This window comes from Caretta caretta, chromosome 1 (genome assembly GCF_965140235.1).
Source record: "Caretta caretta isolate rCarCar2 chromosome 1, rCarCar1.hap1, whole genome shotgun sequence".
Lineage (NCBI taxonomy): Eukaryota > Metazoa > Chordata > Testudines > Cheloniidae > Caretta > Caretta caretta.
In genome coordinates this window covers 198,831,550-198,850,745 of record NC_134206.1, presented here as the reverse complement: position 1 = coordinate 198,850,745, position 19,196 = coordinate 198,831,550, and the positions used below count along the sequence as shown (strand labels likewise).

Sequence of the window (19,196 nt, the reverse complement as noted above, 5' to 3'; positions counted from 1 at the left end):
AACATCTTCCATTAAATATCCAGGGAATTTGAAAATACTGAACTGGTTTGCAAGCAGTCACACTTTTTCAGCAGAACCCATGCAAAGTAAAATCTGTCCATTTTAAGATTTCTTACCTTGACATTAGCATCTTCCATACTGATGACCTGATCTAGATCAGGTTTGGCAGCATTTGCATTGCCAATAAGCAGATAGAAAGTGGCTCGCAGCAGCAAAGCTTCTGCCATATATTTGCCTTGAACATCAATTTCTTTTGTGCTCTCGCTGATGATTTTATCATAGTTTTCTTCTTCCATATACTGCTTTGCCTTTAAATATCCAGAGCTGCAAATTAGGTGTAGAACAGTTAAAATACGTAAAAAAAAATTTCAATGTGAACGTTTCACTAGGAATTCAGATTTCTTGATCACAATACCTAGCAAGCTTGCTACACTATAATTTCCAACAATTAGAGATACTGGCCCCATGAGTAAATGTTTCCTGGATCAGGGCCATTGTAAACAAATTAGTTTGGAGGAAAATACACAAGTTACATCTGTAGGGGAAGAGAATCCACTCCAGCTCTCAAAATCCACTTCTTTAGAAATGATAAGTTTGGCAGGGGATGACCTTTGGTCAAGGAACAACTATCCTTACACTAGGACTCTGTTTGGCCCTGGTGCTATTCTGAAGTCTTCTGCTTATGTCATCAGGGCAATCATAACCTCTGCCTGAAACCTGGGAGAGTAGGCAGGGGATATAGATCAGGGAATAAAATATTAACAGTAGTGCTTTTTAACAAATAATTTTAAAACCTCAGCTAAATTAACACATCAATTTTTATATTTTGAAGAGGATTTGGTGGAAAAAAATCATACTGTAAACAGTGGTGTCTGCTCAACTGTGAGCCTTTGAATCAAAACATTTTCACAGAAGGAAAAAATCCATTAGTTTGCCCCAGCTTGCTCTAAGAAGCTCATAATGCTGCTTGCAAGTTTCCTTATTGAGGGTGAAGACATGATCCAACAATAACTCTAACGCAAAACAATAAAGTACACAAGCACCCCTCATTACATTCAATATGAAAAATATGAGTACTCAGTATTTGTTTTTCTTGGAAAACAAGCATTTCATTTAGGTACATTGTAGATATTACCATTCTGAACAATATCAGATGGTGTTTATTAACTTGTTAAAAACTATAGGTTTTTCGGCCTCCACTGTTTTAGTTCAAAGCTGCTGCTATAAAAGGTGCTAGTTTATATAGCACACTCTTCCCCATCTCCTCCCTCCAGCATGATTACAGACAGCACCAAAGGAAGGAAGGGAAACGCTCCTCCAATCCAGCACTGTTGCAGCTATCCACTTCCTCCCATCCACCAAACCTTACTGCAGCACTGTTGCTGTTCAGTGTCCCTTCTCACTGAGCCAGCTACCCACACCATTACTGCTGTTCTCTACAGAAATAAAATGCTAAGAGAGCTAGTATTTAGGGTGGAGTCAAAGCTAACCAAACTAATATGTCAGATCTAATTAAAATTTTATTTTTCTTTTAAAAAGTTCCTATTTTGTAGGTACATTTACTATTATAAAATTTCCTACCCTAACACTACATTATATAATATACATATAAAATAAAACAGTGCAGAGTATGAGGCTGCGACAAGTTTTACCAACAATTCACATACTCACTTTTCTTTAATGTCTGATGCCTCCCCCTCCTTGTCCTTATCTTCATCAGATTTCTCACCCTTATGCAGAGGTTGGGAGATGATGTCATCTGTGAAAGAGCTGAAGTAAGATTTGATGAACTGTGGAGAGGGCATCAAAGGTTCACGGTTCTGAAATGGGAAAGAAAATGTAACATTCACGTGTTAAATACTTGAGATCAGGTGATAAATGAAGAGGTGGATGGCTTTTACTAGTGAAAAAAATCCATTCTTGACTATTCCATTCCTTTTTGGATATATTTTTGCACTGACTATTTCTTGTAAGCCTGTTAATAGGCAGAAGGGTTGGGATCAGTACGCACGTACTATAACACTCTGCCTTAAAAAGGCAGATGCATTTCCCCATCAAAAGGGAAAATGAAAGCAAAGACTAAATGAAGGAAGAAACAGGATATTTTCTCATAGGGTAGGAAATGGGGAATCCCTTTAATCCTGCTTGCTCTTAACACATCTGGGTAGACATACATCTCCTCCTTGTCCCTCCCACAAGAGAAGTTTGTTGATCCCTATGATGGAGGCTCTCTCTTGCTAGGGAACATACTCACTCTGCCTAGCGCTCTGCTCAGACATAGCTCATTTCACCTTTGATCTGACAATTACCAGGGGTGAGCTCCTTTGTATGGCAATACACAGTATCTTGTTCAAAGTGAGGGTAATACATAAGGGTTACAATTCACTCCTTCCTGATATTAAATTCAAATGCACTCGCCTTAATTTAACAAGTCCTAATTAACTTCCAAGAAATGTTTTGTCCATTTCAAACAGCTCTGAACGAAGACTGATAACCCTGTTCAAGATTATTCGCTTACACATTATTTATTATCTTCGCTTCCCAGTCACAGGAACTCTTGGAAAATCGGAACCTTTAACCAAAATAAATCATAGACAGGTGTCTTTCATCCAGTGTTCAACACTGAAACACACCACAAAATATGCAATCTGACTTAGATGTGCCTTCACTCCTCTACCTAGGCCCTCTACCCCATCTCTCAGACTCCCTGGCTCCAGGCATGGTTCCACAATCACAGTTTGTATCTAAACATCTCACAACCATTACTAGAATAATGAATACAGTGATACTCACAACTCCCCTCTGAGATATTATCACCCCTAATTTACAGATGGGGAAGAGAAGCCAAGAATAAGCAACTGACCAGCCCAAGGTCATGCAGGTAATCTGTGATAGAGCTGAGAACCAATCCCAGATCTCCTGACCCAGAGTCCAGAACCTTAATAAGAAAGCCACACTTCCTACTGCATGCCTTTTCCTCATGCAACTCCTTCTCAGTTTTAAATAAGCTCTCAGTTCTTTATACTTTAAAAGCAAAACATCTTCCTTGACCCATCTCTTTCTGCTTATTTTGCCCTGGCAGTAGGAAAAGATTTCAGTTTCTAACTTTCTATGTTGATTAAAAAAAAAATAAATCAAGAACGTGTATGAAACACCTTGCCAATGCCCTTTTACATTTTAAATCCATTATTACATCGGGAACAGAACAATTGATCACAACTACTCTTCATCTTTCCAATTCCTGTTGACTGCCTTGCCTAACTTAACAAGCACCATAATTAAACTGATGGCCTGCCATCTAACGGCACATTTAGTTGATAGAACAGCAGCAGAGAAATAGCCTTTGGTGACACTGACAGCCCCTAAAGTAGTTCCCATCATACCTTAATTCTATTAAAGCCCTGATTCAGGCTACACACCAGCTTAGTCAGGAGTGTTGCCTGTGCATAATAATAAATTAGGCCGAATCGTACAGGTTACTCTCTGAGATGAAACCACCAAACTGTTTTGCTCAAATCTAGAATACATCTTTTTACACATTATGGAAGTTAAAAGACATCCTTTCCACCTTTCTTACAGGTTGTTTTTTTGTTTTGTTTTTTAATAAAAGCCTATAACAGAGCTCAGTGGAGAACAGCAACAGTAAAACAGCAGCTCATCTCAATTTTAGTATTTTAGCTGGTTAAAATAGTAGCTAATTAATAATCATTGACATAGAATCTGAGCTACCATCAGTGCTTTTGTAATCCAAGCAATGTATCAGATAGAAGCAGAATCTTTAAGTTTGTATTACAGTCATACCTTATATTTCTCTTTGGCCTTTTCTTTTCCAAGGAGTTTAAGAACTTTATCAGCTAATAACATGCTTTGCTGGTTTTGGAAACCTTCTAAAATACAGACCGCAGTGACATCTGGGAAAAACAACACAAAGACAGGATTGTTAGTAATTACCAGTGCAGTGGTCTTTAAAGTGCTACACAAACAGCTATCGTAATGAGCCACTACCGAGGAAACAAAATCACGCATTTGCAGGCTGAAAGTCTTCACATGAAGTTTGCTACATTCTCCAGAATATCAAGTTGTTTATAAAAAGAAATAAGGCTACGTCTCCTTGTTGCAAAGAACTTTAATGAAGACGGATGTAAGTAATTTTGTTGTATCTACAGCCAAACAGTCTCAAACCAATGTATCTAGGTCTGAACTTCCATTGTTGGTATGAACAATTTGAAGCTCATCTGTGATAGTAATCCGCTATGTTCACGGAAACAAGCACTAACGTGGAATTCCTGTTTGGTGACTAGGTCTCTTGTCGCTCTCTAAGATCTCTAATTTTCTACCTTTCCAAGTTCCTATCCTTTCCAGCCCTGTATCCTGCACCTTACCATCTGATCAGTGTTCTTTTTAAGCTCCAACTCAAACTGCACAGCCTTCATCTATGCCTGGGGAAGAGGGCAAGCTTAACAGGAAATCCCACCACTGTGCTACCTCCTTGCCAGTGTTAAGTCCACACTGTATCCACTTCCACCCATGCATGATGCTTCCTCAACTCTAATAGCAGCGTGACAGGAGAATCATTGTTCTAATGCTGCCCTGCGGACAGGTTAATATACCTGTATGGACCCATAGAGTCACAAGGACTAATTGGACATAAAATAATCTTTTCCCACAGTTCCTCAAGAGATGGGAGACAGATTGAGGAGACAATTTTTTTTAAAAATACTCAATACATGCATGCAATATTGACACAGGTTTTCCCATATTACTATACTTCTGCTCAAGTTTCTCGCTCATTCAAATGAATATATTGGGGGAGAAGGAGGGGAGGGAGACAGTGAAATATTGGAAAGATGCCTACCACAAATGAGCACAAGCCTGGAATATCATTCCCATCAACTCAGCATGCAAGGTTATTAATTTGCAATGAACAGGATTTCTATTTCAAATGTAGGGGTCAATTTGACTTCTGTAGTAAAAACCAAGTTTTCCATCCTTGCCTTTCTCAAGGCTTGTCTATACTACTGTGTAAGTCGACCTAAATTATGCTACTCCACTTAAATGTCTACACTGTGCTGCGCTCACCCGTCAACTTCCCTTACTCTTCTCAAAGTGGTACATTACCAGAGTTGACTGGAGAGTGCTCTGCAATCGATTTAGCAGGGAAGACCTGCTAAATCAACACCTGCTGCATTGACTGCCACAGCGCCAGTCTACTGGTAAGTGTAGACTGGGACTCACTGTAGTTTCTATAATCCTGCATGGTTACAAGGAAAGTGTCCTCCACTAACCCATTATTTTTATAGTTATTCCTATGTAATAGAAAGGCATCTCGCTCAGTGAAGAAAGCGACAAACAACTAAAGGTCCTTTTTAACTCAGCTTAAGAAGCCTCTAACGAAACCAACTGATGATTTCTTTACTACACCCACCAAGTAATTTATAGCATTGTTTTTTCATCACCTCTTTGGGGATGAGCATCAGTATGATTGAGACCAATTTCATTTTTCATGAACACACATCAGTAGGAATGAAGTGCAGACGTAACCTAAGCAATGGTATTAAAGGGACAGCTTGAAATATTGTCAATTAGTGAAAAAATACTTTCAGGAAATACATTTCAACAGACTTGCCAACTTATATTGTGTTTTGATTAAATGGCATGGAGGAAGACAATTAACACTGTATTCTCACTTATAAGATGATAGCAGACTTGCCCCTCATTTGAAACTGAAGGCAATTTGAAACTCTGCTTAGAGTGAGGTGGGAGTTCTGGAAAATGCTCATACCACCATCCAGTTTGGAAGGGCGACTCCACTTGCCAAATAAACGTATACAAAGGGCACTTGCTGAAATTACTTATACAACTTTATATACGCAAACATATTTTCAGCAGTATACCAAAGAGGTGGGTGCAAATATAGCCCTTTCAGAGGGATGCAGGGTTAAGCAAAGACACAAAATCAACAGAAGTATGTAATAGAATGTCTGCTAGATTAAGGGTGAATGTGTACAGTCAACCTTCTCCTCCTCCAAAGTCTTAAACATTCCCCCAGTAGGAAGGGTTGGGGTTCTCAATAGGGTTTTGAGGCAGAGACCTTGACTGATAAACAAACTTTTCCTATCTTCCTTTTCTTGTAATCTTAGTTGTTATAGGTAATGGTAGACAAAGAGTTTTGTAAGAGTTTTGTTTTTTAAATTGGTGTCCCTTTGAACACCAGACCACAGGATTTAAGGGAATTTAATCGCTATTTTTGGGATGTTTTCCCCACCATTATAATGCACTTCTCTCACATCCCCAAAAAAGAATGTAGGTTTCTAGACTAATTCTGTTCCTCCAGAATGGACAGAAAGGAACATTTTTTTTGTTAGGGCATGAAACTAGAAGGACTAACATCTTAATTAACAGTGTATATTCCCTTATTTAACTGAATCTTGCTTTAAAGCATAGGGTGTTTACTGAAACATGAGCATAACGAACAGCTACAGTAAGAACAACTAATTTCTCAGATCTAAACCAATTAATTGCTCATAGATTGAAAGATGCACCTAAGGTTAGAGAAATTTAACTGAAGAAAAAAACTGACATGTAGTAGCTTTGAATTAATAGTTTTAAAGGAGTTACTGTGTATTCCACCACATTTACAGAAATAGAACCAAGAGTTCTTTCATGTGCTCCAAAGTTCACGCTCTTAAATATTAACTTAACAACTTCATTTCAAGTACGTACACAGAAAAGTACCCACCTTCTAAACATTCCTTCTTATTATCTAGTTTCTCATACGCCTTTGCACGTCTGAAGAGAGCTTTCACATATTTAGGATTAAGCTCAACTGCCTTTGTGCAATCTTGTGCCACTTCTTTCCATTTTTGCTGCAGGTATAAGAACAGCCTAGTTAAAAAGGTACTGCTCATTCAAAGGGCATTCTAATAATAGCTAATTTCTCTCAATTTCAGAGCCCCAGCCAAGTAATTATAGCTGTAAGTCTTATGATGCTGGTGCCTCCTCCTGGTTTCCAGCTACTTCTGCATGTTTTTCAATTAGTCACCTAGGACCACAAGCTGTGGGAGCCACTCACAGAAGAGGACAAAGGATACGGGAAAGGAATTTCCAGGGAAGAAGGGAACCAAGCAGTTAGGCAGCATATGTGGGAGAAGACAACGAAATGGCAGGAAAGCATGTGCAAAGGAGCAGAAGACTAGAACACAGGGACACAACAGATGGAAAGGAAAGATGAAATCAGGAGCAAAAGCATACCATGAGATTAACTTCTTGAAGGAGTTACTTCACAGGGATGTTATGCAATAGCACACAGGAGTAGAGGTGGTACTCAAGAATCTCTACTAAGGTGTGGTCTACATTACAAAAAATAAGAACCCCCAAATGAGGTCTCATTCTTTATCACCTGTAAAATCAATATTAAACCAACACTGGTGCTTTAAAATAATCAGAAAAGAGGAAACTCATCCGTAACCTGTCACTGGGATAGAACTGTTTATAAAAATGTTTCTCATATAAAACTGTTTTATAATTACAGAGTCAAACAAGTGGTGTTAAGAAAAAAAAAAACAACAACCATATTTATTCCTTCTCTAACTTTCACACCAAATTCACTCAGTTTTCAAGGCGAGACTTTTGTAACTGCCAGAGCCCAAGTCTCTACCTGGTACTTTAAAATACAAAGCTGACATCCACATACAGAAGGCCAGTTCTTAAGCAGCAGTACTCGTGTTTGTCTTCCTCTCCCAAGGCCTATAAGACAGACTAGAGGAAGTCAACAGAAATAACTTTTAATTATATCTTGAATATTTGGGGTTGGGAAGGAATTTCCCTGCAGATCAGATTGGCTAAGACCCTGGATTTGTTGTTTTTTGGTAGGTTTTGTGTGCGTTTTCCTGTGCAGCATGCAGCATGGGTCACTTGCTGGTTTAAACTAAAGTAAATGGTGGATTCTCTTTAACTTGAAGTCTTTAAATCATGATTTCAGAACTTCAGTATCTCAGTCAGAGGTTATGGGTCTATTACAGGAGGGGGTGGGTGACCTGTCCAAGTTCTGTGGCCTGCAATATGCAGGAGGTCAGATTAGATGATCACAGTGGTCCCTTCTAGCCTTAACGTCTATGAGTCGGGGGCTAGTGAATATTGAGGGTACAGGTGATAAGATTCTGCTTTCTACATGCAAGAAGGAAGGCAGCACTATTCTGGCACGTGCTGGAGTTGGGGAGGCCAACGGAAGAAGACATAGCACTTTTCGGAGTACAAACGCACTTTAAAGTTCAAGCTTCATACCAGTTGTTCATATGCAGCAGCTCTGTTCTGGTAGAAAGTAGAAAGGTCCATGTTTTTCTCAGGGGGGCATAAACTGATGGCCTCTGTGTAGCACTGAATGGCTTGCTCATATTTTCCTGCTTTAAAATACTTGTTGCCTTTGTTCTTTGCTGCTTGGGCTCTATCAAGAGGGCTCTGAAAAAGAAAAAACAAAGTGACTGGTCAGCCACACTTAGCCCTCAGAGTACAAATAAGAAGAGCTACAGAGTGAGTAATAAATAAATGTGGGGGGCTGAGTCCCAATTGTGTCTCTGAACATCCTCCTTTGTGGTTTTCAGGCAGGGCATAATGCAGCCATCTTTTGCAAGAACATAAGATGGCAGAACCACTTCTAAACGGACTTCGAGACACACCATCAACAAACAACATGTTTGTTCTTTATAAAGCTAGGCAGGGTTTTGCGGGGAGGATGTTTAGGCCACATGACTGATGAGCTACAAAAAAACAAGGAGACTGGTTTGTAAAACCTATTTCTGTAGTTTAAATGATAGCATCAATGTGAAAAAAACAGAACAGCCTCAAAACAGCTGAAGAAGGAAATCTGTTCCTTACTAAAGTGCAGACACTTCATTCACCTGTGCTAAATCAATGGTACGTCAAAAGCATGTTGACAAAGAATGTGCTGTGAAAAGTCCTATTAATCAGGAGAAGCAAAACCTGTTTAGGAAAGCAAAGTTTAATCACTTTCTGCACACTGGACAAGCTATTAACCTCTTGAGAGCTTCAAGTGACCTGTTCATTCAACCTCAAGCTGAAAATGAGAACTGGCCTAACACCCTCTGTTGTTTGTGGCAGAAGAAAGAGAGATGGCCTTCCCAAGATGGCCTGCTTCCTTACTATATTCCCCCTCTGGCTCTGCTCTGCCTGTTGCATCACACACACTTTGGAAGAACACCACATGGCCAATTAGGTGTGTCATCTCTCCAAAATACAGAATAAGGTGCCCCTGCCATTCCATGTTCACAAGGAGCCTCAGGTGGAGGCCAGTCTTTGTTTTCAGTCTCATATCATGTATGCCAGATAGAAACCAGCCCAGAATTTGTTACAGTTAAAAGGACAGCATCAACAACCCATACTGTTGGCGTTCCCCTCCTACTACTGTTGTTACAATTAACACTTAGATCTGGTCTACACTTAAATATAGGCTGACACAGTTACAGCATTCAGGAGTGTGAAAAATTGACAACCCTGAGCACCTAGCTAGGCCAACCTAACCCCTGGAGTAGACATAGCTAGGTTGATAGAAGAATGCTTCTGTCAGCCTTACTACTGGAGCATGTGGAGGTGGAGTTCCTACAACAGCATAAAAAACCCCTTCCATTGCTATAGTCTGTGTCAACCCTATAGGGTTACAGCAGCATAGCTATGCCGCTGTAGCAGCCAGAGTGTAGACATGGCCGTAGACAACTTTAATAGGCTAAAATGAAAAACTTTTCATTTTAATGCATGGGCAACAGTCTAAGCTAGTCAGTTCCCCTTGTTGTTTGTGTGCATCTTTCACCACAATATGAAAATATTTTCAGTAATGGAAAAAATATTTGTAAAACTGCAAAAAATGGGCATTGAGGCCTCCGGGCAACTGTAGCACCTGATGCTACTCTAAACTTTTTTTAAATTGACTAGATCTCAAACTGATAGGGCACAATGATTAATAAAACCATAACCAAAACCATAGGTTAAGACACAAAGACTACCACAACTTATTTATTTAAAACCTATCCTTTTGGCTAGATATATGAGGTTTGAGATCCTTTGACAAGTCACCTTAATTTACCTTCATACTGCAAGGAAGGGAACTTTGAATTTCCTGATTTTGTTTTTAAAAGGAGGATTTACGTCCAAGCATAACCCTCTTTTGATGTACCTTTGTGACTATTTAATTATAGGCACATGCATACACGGAAGCATATGTTTCTGCTAGAGTAAAAAAAAACAGTTTTATCTAATCATATCAAAACGATTACATTTGATTAGTTTGAAAGTTAAACTGAACCTCAGCCTAATCTGTTACTCATATAAGTGTGAACTTCCTTTCAGATGCAACTCCCAATAACTGTTTTTAGGTTTTACCATTGTTCAAACTGACAGGCATAGAAAAATATTACTGTAAGTACACAGAAAACGTAAGTAACAAAAACAGAACAATGTCATTCACTAGTCTCTGTAGAGATCATCATTTATCTCTTAAACCCATTAACAGCATGCAGGACACTTCTGTATTGATTTCTGATTAAGTCTCTCCAATTGCCATGATATATTTGATAGTGTATAAAGAAAAAGAGTGCAGTTCCACAGAAGATCCCCCCCAGTGAGTTATTCCCAGTAAAACAGGCAACATTGCACAATCACTCTGACAGCCTTCCCACTCTGCACGGCTTATATTTTATTAAAATTACATTCAAAAGATAATACCAATCTATTTTTACACTTGAAAATAAAGAGTAGACCACTGTCTTCAAACTCTTTGGTGATAGTAGACATATAATACATTGGACTAAACAGTCATTTGGCCTGCACTCTGTAAAATGCCAGTGTTAAATGTCTTGATCCCAAATAATGACTTGTCTGATGTTTTACTTTGGCAGGGATTCCTAAATAAGTGTTTGAAAAAGCAGGACCCCAGTTTCTTCATAATTATAGAAGTAACATTTGAGGTAATACAGAATTGTGACAGCACCTGTTACAAAGTTTTTTTTCCCATGGGGTTTATAACTCCCATAAAAATGGACTGGGCCAAACTCTGCCATGAGGATAATTTCTCCTGGACAGAGAGATGGATTTATAATACAAATAGTAGAAGGGTCCAAAATACCCCTTTGTACTACTCTTGCAAATTGTGATAGGAATTGTTTTGTAAATTTTAACCATCAAATCTATTGTACACTTTTGGAAAGTGCTTTTGGGAAACTAAAGAGAAAAGAGAAATTTAGGACATTAAAAATTGCACTTTATTCTGCATGCAGTCTTCCCTGACGCCCCCCCCCCCAAAAAAAAACCTCAAAAGGTTATAGAGATTTAGTCTATAAAAATGGGTAAACAGAACTAACAGGACAAAAGCCTACTTTAAAAGCACCTTTACATTTGTCTACTGAGTTTACTACTTTATAACAAAGTAAACAGAAGTTAGACTGTTACAAGTTAACATTTGCCAAGAAATATATTCTTTTGAGTGCATATTTTAATGAGTTATATGCACATACTACCAGAAGGATAGTTTACACATTAACAGTATCTCATCCCAAAATCCTTCATATGCTATGTGAGACTGGGAACTAAAGGGGGATGGGGAGGCTGAAACTGGTTGAACAAGGAGACTAGGATGAGGAGCTGTGGGGAGGAAAGAGACTTGGATTGGCTGTACAAAGACTGAGATGGGAAGCCTGAGGAGTGGAGAATGGGACTGGGTAGGCAAGAAGAATAGGACCAGGAATTCAGAAGTAAAATCAATAGTGCCAGAAGAAACAATTTTGCTTCTCAGAAATGTGAACTGGCCCACATGGGTGTTAACTCTGAAACTTAAAGAAGGCAATTAAAATGACTGGCAAAATAGTTAATGCTGACATTTAAGTACATCCAGCAAATATACGGTAATAAACAGACATGACAACAAACAAGCACATATGCACTTAAAGCTGGGATAAAATCTGTCAGGAATGTATTCCATATAGGAAGTAAAAACAGGGTCGATTTAAACAAAAAATTGCTCTGAGAACCCGTTTTAAAATTTTAACAACTCAAACTGTATGACAAATTTACTTGAAAATTAATTCTTTACTCATAAACTAAGTGCAGTAAGTTGGAGGATACATTGTTATTTACATATGGCAAAGATTTTTATTCTATGCTTTATGTGAAAATCTTAACACAACCTTAACCATGGAGCAGCTAGGCAGCCTTTACAACAAGACTAAATGAAGTTCATAATCCATGTACTACCAATATATGTTATAGAAAGATCCAGTGTTTGAACCATGCCATAAACTTTTCTGCAGTAATTTGTAGGAGAAGGGAGGGAAACACATGTAAAATCCCAAAATTCAAAACTTAAAGTACATTCACAGCTTCTCTAAACATCTTTAAAGGGTGTTCTTTCATTTTGGTAAATAACCACTTTCCTTGCATGAAGAACTAGATATTTCAAAGATCTGATTTTTGCAGAGTGTAATTTAGGGGTTTGTTGTTGTTTAAACAATTTATCTAGTTCTTTTTATTTTTAGTTTTCATTTGATTTAGTTGTCCATGGATAGATTTAGCAGAGCACATGTAAACTGCCAGAGAACCACCAGTGATCTGTGCTATTACACTCCCACTAATGAATAACTTTGTGGAACACAATAATTTACTTCTCTACATTTAAACACAAACTGGTTTTGGCTGCTGTCCCACCAGAAAGATTAGTTTTACAGTTGCTTCTTACTACTAAGCCTTCCTCTCTCCTTCCAAAACCCAACTAGCATTATGATCAGCTTTTCTAGAGGTCTCTACAAACTTAAAGCAAAAAATAGTTACACTGTCTGAATATGAAAAGGCAGTACTTAGGTAAAATACTTACTGGGTACTAATAGTAATACAAAGGAAAGATTCTTGAGCCAATCACTGGCATCACAGCGTAGCACCACCTTCACAACAAAAATTCATGAGGGTTGTTTGAATTATAGGATTATTTTCAACACACTGACAGAGTGCAGACTAGGGATGTAAAAGGTTAATCGGTTAGCATTAGGCTTACAGTTAACCAGACCTTAACTGTTAACCCCGGTGGCCAGCCTGCCGGATCAGCCCCAGCTTCATCGACCAGCCAGCCAGAGGGACCCCAGCCACGGCTGAGCAAGCAGGAACCCAGCCACGGTGGGCCAGACAGACCGGAGTTACTTTTGGCTCAACAGAAGGACTGAATCTAGAATGACAGGTTTCAGAGGAACAGCCGTGTTAGTCTGAAGTGAGCTGTAGCTCACGAAAGCTCATGCTCAAATAAATTGGTTAGTCTCTAAGGTGCCACAAGTACTCCTTTTCTTTTTTTGAATCTAGAATGAAGCTGTTCTGATGCAACAAAATAATGTAACTATTTCAACATGTTATGGTCCAAATATGCACCAAATTAAAGCAATCTTGAACTTTGTGACCAATTATGTTATGATTAATCCGCACCTCGATTTACCACAGATTCTAAAAGAGGAACAATGACAACTGCAATAGTACACAGAGCGCCTTATGTCTGAGCCTTAACTAGCTTCAGAGTGGAAGCAGTGTTAGTTTGTATCAGCAAAAACAACAAGGAGTCCTTGTGGCACCTTAGAGACTAACAAATTTATTTGGGTATAAACTTTCATGGGCTAGAACCCACTTCATTGGATGCATGGAGTGAAAATACAGGAGCAGGTATAAATACATGAACGGACTGGGGGTTGCTTTACCAAGCGTGAGGTCAGTCTAATGAGTTAAATCAATTAACAGCAGGATACCAAGGGAGGAAAAATAATTTCTGAAGTGGTAAGAGAGTGGCCCATTACAGACAGTTGACAAGAAGGTGTGAGTAACAGTAGGGAGAAATTAGTATTGGGGAAATTAAGTTTAGGTTTTGTAATGACCCAACCACTCCCAGTCCCTGTTCAGGCCTAATCTGATGGTATCTTCAAAGTAACCTGTCTGAGGAGAAATGGGAACTGTTAAGCAGCAGGGCAGACTAAGCCTGGTCTATGCTAGGAAATTAAGTTGGTATAACTACGTCGCTCAGGGGTGCAAGAAATCCTCCGTTAACCTAGCTACCACCTCTCAGAGAGGTGGATTACTTATGCTGACGGGAGAACCCATCCTGTCTGCATAGATAGCATCTTCACTGAAGCACTACTATGATGCAGCTGCAGTTTTAAGTGTAGACAAGCCCTAAAAAGGCTTGTCCTGTAGTCAAAGGAATATTAAGCTTAAATAAGGGTATGTCAACACTTAAACCGATGCAGCTGCACTGTTGTAGCACTTTAATGTAGACTCTACCTATTCTGACGAGAGGGATTCTCTTGTCGGCGTAGGTACTCCACCTCCCTGAGAGGTGGTAGCTAGGTTGACTGAAGAATTCTTCCATGGACCTAACACTGTCTATGCCAGAGGTCACCATAGCTATGTCTCTCAGGGGTGTGGATTTTTCACACCCCTGATAGCTGTACCTAGGCCAATTTAAGTTCCCAGTATAGATCAACCCTAAAACAGGGCAGACACCAGACCTTTGTAAAGGGGTTTACAAGTAAATGAGATGGCACTTCAGAAAATAACTGGGTTTTCAAGTGAACAAAAAAGGAATATAAAAGAATGCAACATGCAAGAATGTATGAGATCTAGATCAGTGGTTCTCAAGACACATGGTACATGAACTCATCTAGATATTTGCCTAGTTTTACATCAGGCTACTGAAAAAGCACTAGCGAAGACGGTATAAACTAAAATTTCATACACACAATGACTTTATACTACTCTATTCACTGAAATGAGAGCACAATTTTTTATTCCAATTGATTTATTTTATAATTATATGATAAAAATGAGAAAATAAGTAATTTCTCAGTAAAAGTGTGATGACACTTTTCTATTTTTATGACTGATTTTGTAAGCAAGTAGTTTTTAAGTAAGATGAAATATAGGGTATGCAAGACAAACCAGACTCTTGAAAGGGGTACAGTAGTTGAGAACCACTGATCTAGATTACACCACAATCTTCTGCCACCCATAAGCATACATTGCCCATTTCGACTGTATAAATATACTACAGATTCTAATTTGTACATTTGGGATTAAACCTGGACTGATTTCAAAGACAAATCCATGATACAAGAACAAAGCATTACAGTAATTCCAATAATCATTAATTTTTCAGTGAAATTAAAGGCTTGTACATTTAAAGCTTTTTAAAAGATTATGCTACCTCACATGGGTGATAGTCAACCTGTACAATTCAATGCTGCAAGAAGCTAGTGAGTACAATACTGTGGTGGCTGCAGGTAAAAGTGAAATTGTTAATTTTATGACAAAAACATGTATAGCTGTCAAGCTAAGTGTAGCAAAATCTTATGCTTCATAAGCTATTTTTCCACCAGGATCTCAGAAGAAATTCCAGAAAAGCAGCAGTACGGCCAGTCTACTGCTGGCACCACACTGTTTGTTGATGGACTATGCTCATACCTGAGTAGGGCAAATATGATTAACTTTACTCTACCTCTTCTGCAAATTTACCAAATGGTTTCAGTTTCAGGATCTTTTCCCATTACTTTGCGACACCCTTCAAGGATCTATGGATCATGTAGTCGATCAAAACATACGTTTAAAAAACGTGTACAGCTCCAGCAGTAAGATTTCTGTAGCAGAAATCTGAAAAAGTTTGGCATTCTAAAGAGAATCTAATGCTTGCAAATTAGGAGATGCTCGGTATTTTCATAGAATCATCATAGGGTTAGAAGGGACCGCAAGGGTCATCTAGTCTAACCCCATAATCCCCACATTTTCCATATATAAAAGATTTAACTCCTACTTCAAGTAAAAGAGTCAACACAACAATAGCTGCAGAGCCATTTTAGGCCCTCCATATTTAGAGGACAAGTGGATTTGAAAACAGTTTTTAGACATCAACACTTGGATTCATGTTATCTGTGTTCATCATCAAGTGGGTTTGCCATTTAAAGTTTTGACATCTAAGACTTTAAATGACTAAATATATTTGTCAATTATATAATCAGATCAGTAAACAAAAGAATCTATGACAAACACTGCACCAAATGCATTTGTCAATTAGACTGACATTTCTGCTAAAGTGGTCAGCAGTGAAATAGTTGTCATTTAATTGAAATCTAAGAATGGGTTTGACAACCCACTGAGATAATGGGGCAGTTCACAACTCAAAAGTATTTTTCCACTGTCTGCACACTTAGGAGAGCAATAGTGTCTTGTTTGAACTTCTATATTTTAGATTTTTTTTCATAACAAAGAGAGCTAGAAATGGGTTTTTTTCTAAATGAAGGCTTAAGATCTACACTAGGGGAACTTTTATACTGATATAACTGCATCTACACTGGTGCTTTTACCAGCATAACTATGTTAGAGAAAACCCCACACTATCAACCAACATAGCTATCATGGCAAAGCTTTCTAATGCAGACCTGCCTTCAGCTGCTGGAGAGTCCTTTTGATTATGAAAATATTGTACAATAATCACAATGTAAACAAAAACAGTTATGGCTAATGTAAATAAATCAAAATTTAACACTAAGAAACTTACAAACTAGTCCACATCTTACATTTTGCTATAATTTAGAAGTCAATTTTCAAATGTGAAAATTCAGGAATTTGCTAGAGAAATAAAAAAAAAGTGCAATTTAAAAAAAGATCACAACCAACCAACTCACTGATTTACTTGAAAATTCTGAACGTGTATTCTGCATATAGTCAATGTAAGTTTGGAGATCCTACCTACTCATGCATATAGATTTAATCTCTGCTTTGAATGCAAATCTCAATAACTGACTATGGATCAGATATGCTGGCTTCATATTTAAAGAAAATAAGATTTTGCTGCTGATCCTGCACTCATTTCTACTCTGTTCTACCCAGCACTTCAGAATAAGATGAGTCCCCAAACCAGAGTCAACAGCTATAATTTCCCTTTGCATCTTAGTCTCAGAAGCAATTTGGATGTACATATTTATGGAGCAATAATATATTTCCAGATCCAATTACTTGTACATAAGGCATACTGCATGATGGGATTCTCCAAATCACACTCATAGTCCTTCTCAAAACTGAGTTATCAGCACTGGGAAGCAGCCAAATTAGTGTTTCATAACAAGCCACTCAAAAGACCAAATAAGTAAAGGAAACATGAATAACTAAACAAGCAAAGGGGTTCTGAAAACTAAAAGCTGACCATTTAAGTTAATAAACTAAACATGAAAGCTAGCTGTACACTGATACTAGGTAACAGTGCCAAGTTAAGGCAGGATGATGCAGACTAGTTATGCCTGTCTCAGAATCACTCAACGCCCCCTCGCCTCAGGCAAGAACATAAAGACCGCCACACCAGACTGGACACAGTGGTCCACCCCTAAAATAAGGGGCCAAGTCTCTTCTCGCACCAGTGTAAACCCACTGCTTTCAGCATGTTACTCCGCATTGACACCAGCGGGAAAAATGCTAAGTCCACACTACAAATTACTTCAGTATAAATTACATCACTCGGGGTTGTGAATAATCCACACCCCTGAGCAATGTGAGTTGTAACAACCTAAGCACCAGTGTGGACAGTGCTGCGTCAGTGAAAGAGCTTCTCCCACCGACAAAGCTACCGCCTCTCGAAGAGGCAGGAGTTACTGTGGCTACAGCTGTGACACTGTAGCACTTGTGGTGGAGATGCTCTAAGAGATGATGGGAGATGGTTTAATAACTCCTGCCTCTGCGATAGCTAAAATGCTGACTATACCAGCACTTAGGTCTTGTAACTTAGGCCTTGTCTACACTATGAGGGGAGATCGATCTAAGTTATGCAACTTCAGCTATGTGAATAATGTAGCTGAAGTCGTCATACTTAGATCTACTTACGGCGGGGTCCACACTACACGATGTCAACTGGAAACTCTCTCCCGTCGACTCCCCCTCCACTTCAAGTGGAAAACAGGAGTCGCCGGGAGAGCGATTGACGATCGGTTTAGTGGGTCTATCGACCGCGGATGTATCGGTGAGTGCAGACAAGGCCTCACATCACTCAGGCGTACGGATTATTCACATCCCTGAACCATGTAAATTATACCGAAGTAACCTCTGGTGAAGACAAGGTCTAAACCGATGGGAGAGCTCCCTACCCTGCGCTCAGTGTCTTTACCAGACGCTACTGCAGAGCAAAGTCGCTCCCTCACCCCACCCCGGGGGGGGGCAGGCGTCAGGCTGGTGCCGACAGACAGGCGGACTCGCCCATTCGCCCCCTCAGGCCACGCGCTTTGCTCTGCCAAAAAAACACGACCGTAAAAACCGGTCCCAGGAGCGAGGCCAACTCCCAGGGCGGCTCCTCACCCCGCCCGGGCTGCTCGGCGGAGAGCGGGCCTGGGCGCCGCGGAACCCGCGGGGGGGGGGAACCGGGACTGCGACTCCGGCCAGGCCCCGCTGACCCGAGACACGCCCCCGCCCCCTGCAGCCGGGGCCCCGCGCCCCGCCCCCCTCACCATCTCCTCGTGCCCGGGCCCGTCGGGCTGGCTGCCCCCGGGGGCGGCGGGGCCCGGGCTGGCTCTTCCCTCCGGCGTCTTCCTCTCGCTCGGGCCCTTCCCGCGCGCCGGGCGCCGCCGCCGCCCCCACAGGTAGAGGGCGCCGGCCCCGAGCAGCAGCGGCGCCCCCAGCGCCAGCGCCACCTGCCAGCGCGGCAGCCCCGAGCCGCCGCCGCCGCCTCCCCCCGCTGCTGCAGCGGCCTCCACGGGCTTCGAGGCGGCCATGATCCCCGCTCCGCTCGCAGCGCCAGCCGGGGGGGGATGGAGGGAGCAGAGCGAAGGGTCACCGGAAACCCGCGGCATGCCGGGAAAGGGTCAGGGGGAAGCACTTCCATGCGCCGCGCGGCCGGGCTCGCCCGCAGACAAGGGGCGGCGGCGCCACCTGCCGGCGGAGAGGGGTAAGCGCAGTGCCCGCCCCCTCGCCTGGGCTCAGACACGGAAGCGGCGGCGCCACCTGCCGGCGGAGAGGGGTAAGTGCAGTGGTTCCCTCTTAGGATCTCAGCGGGGAGAGCAGGGAGCCCGCAGGCTCCTGCTAGCATGAGTGCATCCTACAGGGGAAGTCGGATCCTCCCATCCCAGTTAATGCACCAAGGCAGGGTGAGAACACAAGCTGCTGGGCGTGGATGCTAACACAGTGTGGCT

At 40.7% G+C, this 19,196-nt stretch overlaps 1 protein-coding gene across 1 annotated transcript in view; it reads right to left on the bottom strand.

Moving 5' to 3' along the window:
- TOMM70 (translocase of outer mitochondrial membrane 70) overlaps nt 1-18,832 on the bottom strand; it is a 36,625-nt gene extending 17,793 nt beyond the window's left edge. Inside the window, exons 1-6 of the mRNA XM_048816914.2 lie at nt 18,516-18,832; nt 8,284-8,457; nt 6,740-6,866; nt 3,802-3,911; nt 1,672-1,820; nt 117-324 (exon numbers count right to left, since the gene is read on the bottom strand). Of these exons, the coding sequence (XP_048672871.2) occupies nt 117-324; nt 1,672-1,820; nt 3,802-3,911; nt 6,740-6,866; nt 8,284-8,457; nt 18,516-18,779 (1,032 nt within the window). The 5' untranslated portion in view covers nt 18,780-18,832. The remainder of the gene's footprint in view (nt 1-116; nt 325-1,671; nt 1,821-3,801; nt 3,912-6,739; nt 6,867-8,283; nt 8,458-18,515) is intronic.
- Nucleotides 18,833-19,196: the final 364 nt, after the last annotated feature.